Here is a 9,445-nt window from a genome sequence, read left to right as displayed (position 1 = left end):
ATTCCTCTCCCCCTCCCTCTCCCTCGGACGCGTGCGTGTGTGGTCTGTTACAGAGTGCGCCGCGGTGGCCGGGCGCCGCTCCCCGCCATGCCCCAGCGGGGCCGAACATCACCCACGTAGATATCCGGCGTAGCACGTCTGACGCCCCAGTCTTCGCTGCTGAGGCCCGGCTGTTCGTCGCCAGCTGATTCTCGGTAACTCCGCCAGACGCCACCGAAGTCGGACCGCTGCCCGCCAGACGGGTCACATGGTCCGCCAGCCCTCGGGGCACAGTTGGCGGGGCGCGGGTCGATGGCTGAGCAGTCGGCTAGCCGGCGGCGAGGGTAAAACACACAAACTAGCATTGCCTTGCGTTCTTGTTACGCTCACAACTAATGCGATGATAACACATTCATTTATTTGTGCATTATGCTGCTGAATTCAAGTATCGCTCAGCTGGCATGCGTGCATATGCAGATACCTCGTCGACCTTGTGCCTTGTATGCACTTCACTACGGATTACTTTGCCTTGTGTTACAGCACAAGGATGTGTCGTCCAACGAGCTTGGAACGTGAACGATATCGTTTCTTAATGAAAAAGTATTGCTCTGCTCAAAGTGTGGACATGTTCAGTCAGAGCATATAACATAAGGTGGTCGCAGATAGCGCATGCGTTCTGCCACTATGTATGTTGCATTCGCAATCATCTTCTATTGTGGATGGATCTAACAAGTTATACATCAACCAACATTCTGGGCGGATTTTCAGGGGTAAAAACACTGCAACTGATAGAGAAATGTGATCCCTGTTTTCGAGCTCCCATAATCTCGGTTATACAACTCGTAAGTTTCGTTAAACTTATACCGTAGGACTGTTAACATGTATAAACCGCCGGCAGTGACAGCAATCTCTCGACCACACAGCAGTATCGCTTCGCTCTGTGCCATTTGCACGAGGAAAGAGCGCTGTTTGTCTGCAAATTTTAAGACTAACGAAGGGCTGCAGGCTGCAATGCAAAGCACATGCATTTCCATAACAAGTATTGGATGTCGGCTGCTCCAATCACGCAGCTACGAGACGCCTGCTCACAAAGGGACGTCTCCAACGAACATGGAACGCGATCGATGACATCCATCGCACGTCATGCGGTGATGGTTTCAAACGCCAACCAACCACGGTCGTCAACCGCTCGGTCTTTCTCATGGCAGACCGCAGTGTAGCACGCAGGAGATGCGGCGCACAACAGACGCGTTATGGTAACCACATTTATTTTCATCCGAAATTGTACAAAACAGCTCAAAGGGACTGAGGGTGCAACAAAACCAGCCGTGATTATGCGCTGAAAACTGTGGCCCCGACTTCATCCCCAAAACACAAAACCGAATGCCCTAAAATAGAACCACTTAACGCTTGTATCAAAAGTGCCTCCTGGCATTGAAGGTAATTAGCACCATTACCCGGATCAGATTGGAGCCGATAATTCGATTAGGGTTTTACATCAAAGCGAGCTTTCCAGGATCTGTGCATTCGTATTTACGCAGGTGTTTTCAGCTTCTGACATGGTTAAGCACATGCATTTCCAGCCTTAATGCATTACGAACACCGAACTAGACATGTGTCTGGAACCCAACAAAAGATCACTAAACCTGATCCCAGGATCCTGTTCACGTAGAACCCTATTGTATCCCGGATCCATACATGTGATCCAGGCGCATGACTGTACCAGACAGGCTCAAAACCTTAACTCAGATATATTTTATGGTTATCACTCTATGCATGCCCTGCGCAAAACCTTTTGCGGGCAGCTAATCACGGCAATGTGTACCAGAAAAATTACCACCCGCTGAGAAGCGCACCGTTGGTTGATCTTTGCTCGTACATGAGTGGTTCGATGTTCAGGACAAAACTCCGCTGCGTATTTCCTTTTCTTCAGACTGCACTCAAAGCAGTAAGAGCTCTTGGAAGTTCAGTTGCAGCCCTAACTACCCCATTTCGTCCCCTTTGGCACACGTTTTACTGACGAACATTCCGCTGCGTGAGTCCACCAGAAGGGTGGTGCGTCGGAAGGCCGCAGTTTCATCAGAGCTCCGAATCACAGCTGGCTGACTCAGGAAGCCGCGGACGTTCCGCTCTACGGCCGGAGTGCGAGCTCTCGCTCGCACCGCTTTCGCCGCTGGGCGACAACACTGACGCAGCTGAGGTATACCCGGCGATGGTCTGGAGCACCGCGACGCACAAGCCGAGGCATTTCCGCCCGCCGTGAGCTATCTCCACAGCGAGGGCTCAGCCGGTGGCGTTCTGCATCCCCTTTACCACAAACTCTGCTTGTGAGGTAAGTCCGTTGCGCTGGCAGTGAGCAGACGGTGCGAAGCAGGCGGCCAATGGCAGAAGCACGAGTTCGACGGGCGGCCGCTAGGAGAGCAGGAAGCTCAGCCGCCCCTGATTGATGGCGGTGGTCAGCCGCCGGCGCGTCACCTCGGCGCTGCTGTACTCGGGCAGCTTCAGGTAGTTGACGCACGTCATCACCGAAGGGAGGTAGTCGTCCGGCCGACGGCCCGACTCCACCGTCTTGCGGACCACGGTCAGAGGCGGGGCCAGCGCGCGAAACCCTGCGGCAGCGGCCGGACCGTACTGAGCGGCTCTCGCCAGCCGGGCAAACGGAGCTCTCTCCACCGCCAGCAGAGGGGCATCGTGAAGGTCATGTTTGGTAGAATGGGAAAGGCAGGAGAAGAAAAGAGGATATGTAGGTCGGCTCGAAACAAACGCACAGGGTATATTACAGGGTATATTTTCCGGACCGCTAACCATCGTCTCCGTCCCCATAGACGGCAATGACGAGCAGCCGGAGACGGCATGGTACTAATTGTCCTGTGCTAAATAATGCTTAAACCGACTTCCGCTAACTCTTGTATGATATTGTGGTTGCTTATCACATCGCTGCTTCAAGAATCCAACTGGACCAACTAATGCGTGTTCACGACATATCCCACCCGGGTTTACAAAAGGAAAGATGGCGACCATCAGAGTAATATGTGAACATGCAACATCCCACTCACGGAGTTATACCTCAGACCGGCTGGCGACTTCAGGCTTAACCCCTTAATGGAGGGTCAGCGCTCGCTCGGAACACGGCGGGGATTCCTCCCAGACGCGGGTGCTAACGGGCCGAGGCGAGGGGCTTCACTGGCTCACCTCCGACGGGCAGACGCGGCGAGCCGGTGGCGAAGCTGAGGAAGTGGCGCCGCTGCTGGCTGTCCAGGCGGGACAGCACGCGCACCAGGTACAGGAACGGCGGCGACTCAGACGTGTAGCCGTGGTCGGGCCGGAAGGCCTCGAGCAGGGTCCGCTCGTCCCACTGGCTGTCCTGCGGGATCGGATCAGGTCAGGTCAGGTCAGGTCAGGTCGGGTCAGGCACAGTCACCCGCGGCCGACCACTAACGACGCAACGGGCGCCGGCAATCGGCTCATGCGGAGGGATATGCATGTTTTCATTTAGATATATTGTTCGACAAAGCGCGCACCAAGCGAGGTAAAGGGGGTAGGGTAAAATACAAAAACAAAGATGAAAGAAGCTAGGGCTGAATTTCTTGTGAAAAAAATGCACTACCTGTATTTTACTAACAAATCCCCAAGAATCCAGGAGAAAAGTGCACATGATTGGAAAATTGTGCAAATCGATCCTTCGTAAGGAAATACAACCGTTAGCATACCTGACTGCCACAGAAGAGCTGATCTAGCTCCTCTGGCAGGAACATAGCTAGGTGATCCAGGAGAGGACCGACTCAAAGCCTTCCCTGAACGCCTCCATTTGTTTTTGAACGCTCTCAATCAGAAGCCAGTGTGTCAGCAGCTGGAACATACCAAGGCGTGTGTTCACTCTTCGAAAGCAGTCAACAAGGTGCACAGTAATGTTTGTTCCTTCAGCATGGAAAGAATGGCCCTGGCAGCTAAACTTTGCACAAACAGGCAATTGCGGAAATGAAGCTTTCTGAGAAGTATCTGCGATGGAACAAGATTATAAGTAATCTTTCTACACGCCATTCATGCCTCCCGATGCGAGCAAGAATGACGATGGTTCAGCCTTTATCCATGTACCAGGCGATACCAGTGCAGCCTGTGACCTTCCCAAAAGCGTCCGTGACAGCTACGACACAACTTGAGACGCTGACCCGAGCTGTGGCCCACCTTGAGGTACTGGTCCAGGTTATGGATGGTGACCGTCTCGCCCCTGCCACCCCGCTTCAGCTCAATGGCCGGATACCCGGGCAGTGTAAAGTCCAGGCCCAGCTCCTCCACCGAGCAGCCGTCGACGCCCAGCTCCCGGACGGCGGCGCGTCGCTGCTCGCCGCTCAACGCCGGGTCCGCCTGCAGCTGGCGGTGGCGGCGCACCACGGCCGCCAGCTGCGACAGCGTGGCCGCCAGCGACGCGTCCAGCTGCTGCACGTCGGCCAGCGTCATGGAGCGCTCCTGGCGCAGCAGCCACTGGTAGAACGGCACGCTCAGCGGCAGGTCCAGCAGACGGCCCGTCGTTCAGCGCCTTGGCCATCAGGCGCCCTGTGTACCGAGACAACGGGCTTTCAGTGGCCGGGCTTATACCGCTGGGGGCGTCATCGGACAGATCCAGGACGCGGGACGGCGCTCTCAGGGGCGTGGTTATGATTCTGGAGGACGACACGACCTGATAAAGGGCTAGCGCCATTAAGTAGCAGGCTGCGCTATCAAACACAATCGCCAATAACTCAAGGCTAACCCAGCCACTTAGTGACAGTGTACAACGGTTGGCATAAGGCCAAACTGATGGCGGCTCCGACTCTGTATTACCAAAGTCAGCTCTAGCATACTTCACGTTTAATTCAGCTTTCACCCATTGAATTCGTTTCGATGTAGCGATTACATACTTCCAAACGCAAAATTTCAATCGAATGGTTCAATGAAAAAGACAAGCTGCACTTTAGGCCCGCCGTGCACCAGCTCGACCACCTTCGCCGGCTCCGACCCGAAGCCCGGCCCGTGGCACGTACCGAGGAACCTGTACTTGGTGCGCAGCCGGGCGACGCAGGCCGACTTATCGGCGCGTCCCAGCGGGGCCGGGTACAGGCCGAGCGGGGCGTGCACGTACTCCGGGCCGGGCGGGCCGCGGCTGGCGGCGGGGCTCGCGCCGCCGTCGGCCGCCTCGGCCGCCGGCCCGCCACGAGCCGCCGCGCCACAGGCCCATGTCCGTCCTCTGCGACCAAGAGGCTCGTGTCAGGCGACGGTGGCGGGTAACTGCCCGCTTCTAAGGTAGGATATCATTGCTAAAACCTTTATCAGTACAATAGATGTTAAACGCATAAAGGCCGGTAGGTTTCAAGCAAAATCGTGCTATTAGATATTATAAAAGATGTGCCAGCACCATTTTGTGAGCAGCTGCAACTAGGACTATAAGACAATACAATCAGCAATAAGCTTATTGCTCCACAACATAACGGGAAGCATGAGCAGTGAGGCAGCCAGAGGAAGGGACTCAAGGGGCTTCCCCCCCCCCCTTGCCAAGTTAAAGCGCAGGTTTTCACCACGATACATCTGAATACAATTCTGGTATTTGATCACCATGAATACTATTTTTGGTAAAAAGCATCATATACTGTACCATGGACAGCGACATGTTGAGTCCAACAGCCCGTAATTTGGTAACAACATCAGTGAATAGCAGAGTGAATTTGCACGGCACGAAGCTGAAACAATGGTTTGAGGCGCCAGGGCAAATCAATATCGATAGCCCATTGGTACGATATTTACTGTGCCTTTCAGCATTGTGCGGTCTGTTAGTCTGTTTGCCATGTAAAGGTACTACCGATGGGGTTGGGACTCACTCTTAAAAAATTAGTGCCCCGCCCACCCCCTCCCCCACCCCACCCCACCCCATCGGGAATCATGGTAGCCTCCTTCCATCGCAAGTTCTAGCTGCGCCCATGAGTATGAACTATGAAGTCAGCAAATATGTACATTCTTCACACCAACAGCGAATCAGCGGTCGCCAGCGGCGTGCACCAGCAGCGAGCACCAGCGGCGGGCACCAGCGGCGGGCACCAGCGGCGGTCACCAGAGGATGGCAACGGCGGGCGTGCACCAGCGGCGTGCACCAACAGCGTACACCAGCGGCGTGCACCAGCGGCAGGCACCCACCGGCTGGTCGCTAGCAGCGGGCACTAGCGACGGGCGCCAGCAGTGGACACCAGCAGCGGGCACCAGCGGCGGACACCAGCAGCGGGCACCAGCGGCGGACACCAGTGGTGTGCTCCAGCGACGTGCGCCAGCGGCGGGCACCAGCGGCGGGCGTCGCCCCCTCACCTGCACGTCGGCGCAGACCTGCGAGTAGAACTCGAGGGTGGGGCCGAGCCCAGAGCCGGGCTCGCCCTGGTACTGTAGCTCGAGCAGGGCACGCGAATCGGCCAGCTCTGCCAGCAGCGTCTCGGCCTGGCGCGCCGGCTGGGCGCGGCTAACGGTGCGCCGGCGCCGCTCCAGCCGCGGCGCCAGGCGACGCTCGGCGGCGTCAGCACCGCGCGCCGCCGGCGCCGCCTCCAGCAGACGCAGCAGCGCCCGGTCCCGGTCCAGCGCCACCGTGAAGAACAGCAGCCGGCGCGTTTCGAACGGGAACACGAACGGGCTGCGCGGGAGGCCAGGGTTAGCGACTCCGGCGCCACGCAAGGGGAGGTCACTTCCCTGGGGACCGGGCCAGGGCGCGCCACGACCGCACGGCACGTCACAGGGCGCGCCACGACCGCACGGCACGTCACAGGGCGCGCCACGACCGCACGGCACTACCCGGTGCAGGAGCGTCAGAACGTCCAGCGGGCAGTCCGCATGACGGAAGCAGCGCTGGGCTCATTTTGTCGGATCTTTAAGTAAGTTATTGGCTTCATGACATTGTCGACGAAACTACGAATGTTTCCCGAGTGCTGAGTACCTGCAAACCACAGCTGATTTCTTGCGTCATTACGTACGTTCGGCTCATTAAAAGATCCACTCAGGTACACATAAACATGGCCTCGTAAAGCTGTATTTCAAAATGAAATCGCATTTACGGAAGGACCGTGATGTCTGAAATATTACTATTCATTTCAGTTTTCACAGCAATCTGGTCTCGCAGACGCCTTGCTACAGGAACAAAATGTATGTGCGTAATGTGTCTGCATTAGCGACTACTACAAAAATTTTCCGCGCGGCCTGTACTCCATCGGCTCATCAAGTAATAGGCGCGGCCAGGCTGCCAGCAGCTGGCCGCCCAAACGGCTCGCGCGACGCCCTTGTCGCGGCTGTGTTCGAGCGCCTGTCCTATTCTGGGGATATGTTACCATGTGAGCCCGATCTGCTGGATCCACTGCGGCGTGCTGCCGGTCATGAGGATCAGAGGATCCCGCAGCTGACGGCTGGCCTTGGCCGTCAGCTGACTGTTGATAAACTCCTGAAAAGATCCAGCACACCACGTCAATGGGCGGGAGGGCTAGCATGACACGAATGCCTCATGTTTCAGGCATTCAACGAAATATAACGATAGTTACATAAAACAACAGCGCATGCATATGCGATTCTCAGTGGCCATTGAAGCCTAACAAAACTGCTCCAGCATCAGCAGGGACCTGGGCGCCAACACACAGACAGAACTCGGCGAGCGTTACCTGCTCCGAGAGCAGCGGCGGACAGTGCTCCATGTGGTAGAGGGTGCCGTAGTGTCGCGAGAGGGCGTGCAGCAGCCGCAGCAGCTGCAGCGTCTCCAGGCACGGGTCGTCGACGGTGACGGTCGACGGCAGACGTGCGGTGAGGTACGGCAGGAGGGGGCCAGGAGGGCGCGGGGACGGCCGCGGCCGACCACAGCGCGTCCGCGCTCCGGCGCTCGCCGCCGCTGCCGCCGCCCGTCTGTCTGTCCCGAGCCTCGCAGCGGCCGCCGGCGCTGCTGCTCGTTATTGGAGCTAGCCTGGGCACGGGTCACGTGGCGAGTGAGCAGCGGTGGTCGTGCGGCGGCGCATGGTCTCAAAGGGTGGGGCAAAATCACGATTAAAGACGCGTCGTCGAAAGCATACACTGACATTTCGACTTTGATCCAAGCGTCCGGGGCGCTTTTTAATCCGAGCCTCAAGCGTATGCAATGTGGGAGCACATCTCTTGGTTATGGACCAGTGTACGCGTGTTGACAGCTCGAACAGCACGCATCCACGAGCGACGACACTAAATGATCATTTACATCTTCAAGGGCCAATGGCCTCGAAGAGGTCAACAGGTCACTGCCTACCATAAGACTTCACGCCCCCGCCAGCGCAGCGCACCTGTAGTGGATGGTGTGTGTCGTCTCGAACAGCTCGGTGGCGCTGACTGTCTGCTCGGGGCCGGCCTGCGTCCGCGTGCTGGCCGAACTGCTCCACCGCTTGGAAGACGGTCATGTCGTACGGCAGCGGCCGGCCGCCGATGAGGAACTGGAGCCGGTGAACGCCGCCCAGCCCAGGCTAGCCGCCGTCTGACGGCAGAGAGGTGGACAACGTCAGTGGACTGGCTACTCGTACCTCAGCTCGCGGCAGTGCACGCTCAGAGACGAGCCGCCCGTACCCCAGCTGGCGGCAGTGCACTCAGTGACCAGCTGATGGTGTCACCAGGTAAAACGCGCGCCTGGCAGCCACACAACGTCATCTCAGTCCACTGCTGAAGACGAGAACATCGTGGGAGCAGCAGACAGGAGGGCACAAACTTTAATCAGTAATACATAGAGAGAAGGGCGGCAAGTCAGCTGACAAGGAAGACCTCCAACACCTGCCGACCCTAGTTACACACCGCCACCGCCAGGTGGCGGCCCGCAGCGGCCGACGCCGCACATCTAAGCTTAGTCCGACACTCGTCGGCATCAGTCCACCGCGAAACGTCACGACGCCGCCGGGCAGGGGTGGGCCGCACCAGAGCGTCGTCGACGTCGTCGTCGGAGTCGCTGTCGTCGGACCAGCGGCCGGGGCTGCGGCCGGCCGTAGCCGCGGATCACCAGGTAGCGCTCGATCGCCTCCACCGGCGCCAGCGGGTCCACTTTGACCGGGCCGTGCCGCCACTGGCGCAGGCTGCCGCCGTCCGTTACCCCGCTGCAGGTTACACTGGGGAGGGGCGCGGTGAGTGACGGCAGGGCCACGCCGCTGGGCCGCAGGCGGAATCGTACAATCTCACAGACCGAGCCGACTTCAGCCACTACGCTGGTGATGAGCTAGCGTAGGGTGGCAGCAGTACGTATTCTGGCATGGCTATTCCAGGAAAATTACACCGATCACGTGACAGCGGTTCTGGCACATTATTTGGAAAATGCATATATCGGGACGACGTGATTGGACAAGCAATCCACACGGTAGTCAGCTCCGTGGGAAACAGGAAATCACATACGACTGGAGGTGCAAATCATCACCGTGCCATCTGCGTGACGTCAGTGGTCATCACCTTCAGCTGGTGTTCGTTAAAG

At 57.6% G+C, this 9,445-nt stretch overlaps 1 protein-coding gene across 1 annotated transcript; it reads right to left on the bottom strand.

The window, feature by feature from the left end:
* Nucleotides 1-2,292: 2,292 nt before the first annotated feature.
* Nucleotides 2,293-3,744, bottom strand: LOC119109646 (E3 ubiquitin-protein ligase TRIP12-like). The gene is made up of 3 exons (XM_037233362.1): nt 3,690-3,744; nt 3,172-3,343; nt 2,293-2,588 (listed from the first exon to the last, which is right to left on the bottom strand). The coding sequence occupies exons 1-3, from the start codon at nt 3,732-3,734 to the stop codon at nt 2,392-2,394; spliced, it is 414 nt and encodes a 137-aa protein (XP_037089257.1). The 5' UTR covers nt 3,735-3,744; the 3' UTR covers nt 2,293-2,391.
* Between the last annotated feature and the right edge of the window lie 5,701 nt (nt 3,745-9,445).

This window comes from Pollicipes pollicipes, unplaced genomic scaffold (assembly GCF_011947565.3).
Source record: "Pollicipes pollicipes isolate AB1234 unplaced genomic scaffold, Ppol_2.1 Scaffold_7231;HRSCAF=8579_pilon_pilon_pilon, whole genome shotgun sequence".
Lineage (NCBI taxonomy): Eukaryota > Metazoa > Arthropoda > Thecostraca > Pollicipedomorpha > Pollicipedidae > Pollicipes > Pollicipes pollicipes.
Note: the sequence above shows the minus strand (reverse complement) of the source record. Positions and strands in the feature narration are given on the sequence as shown.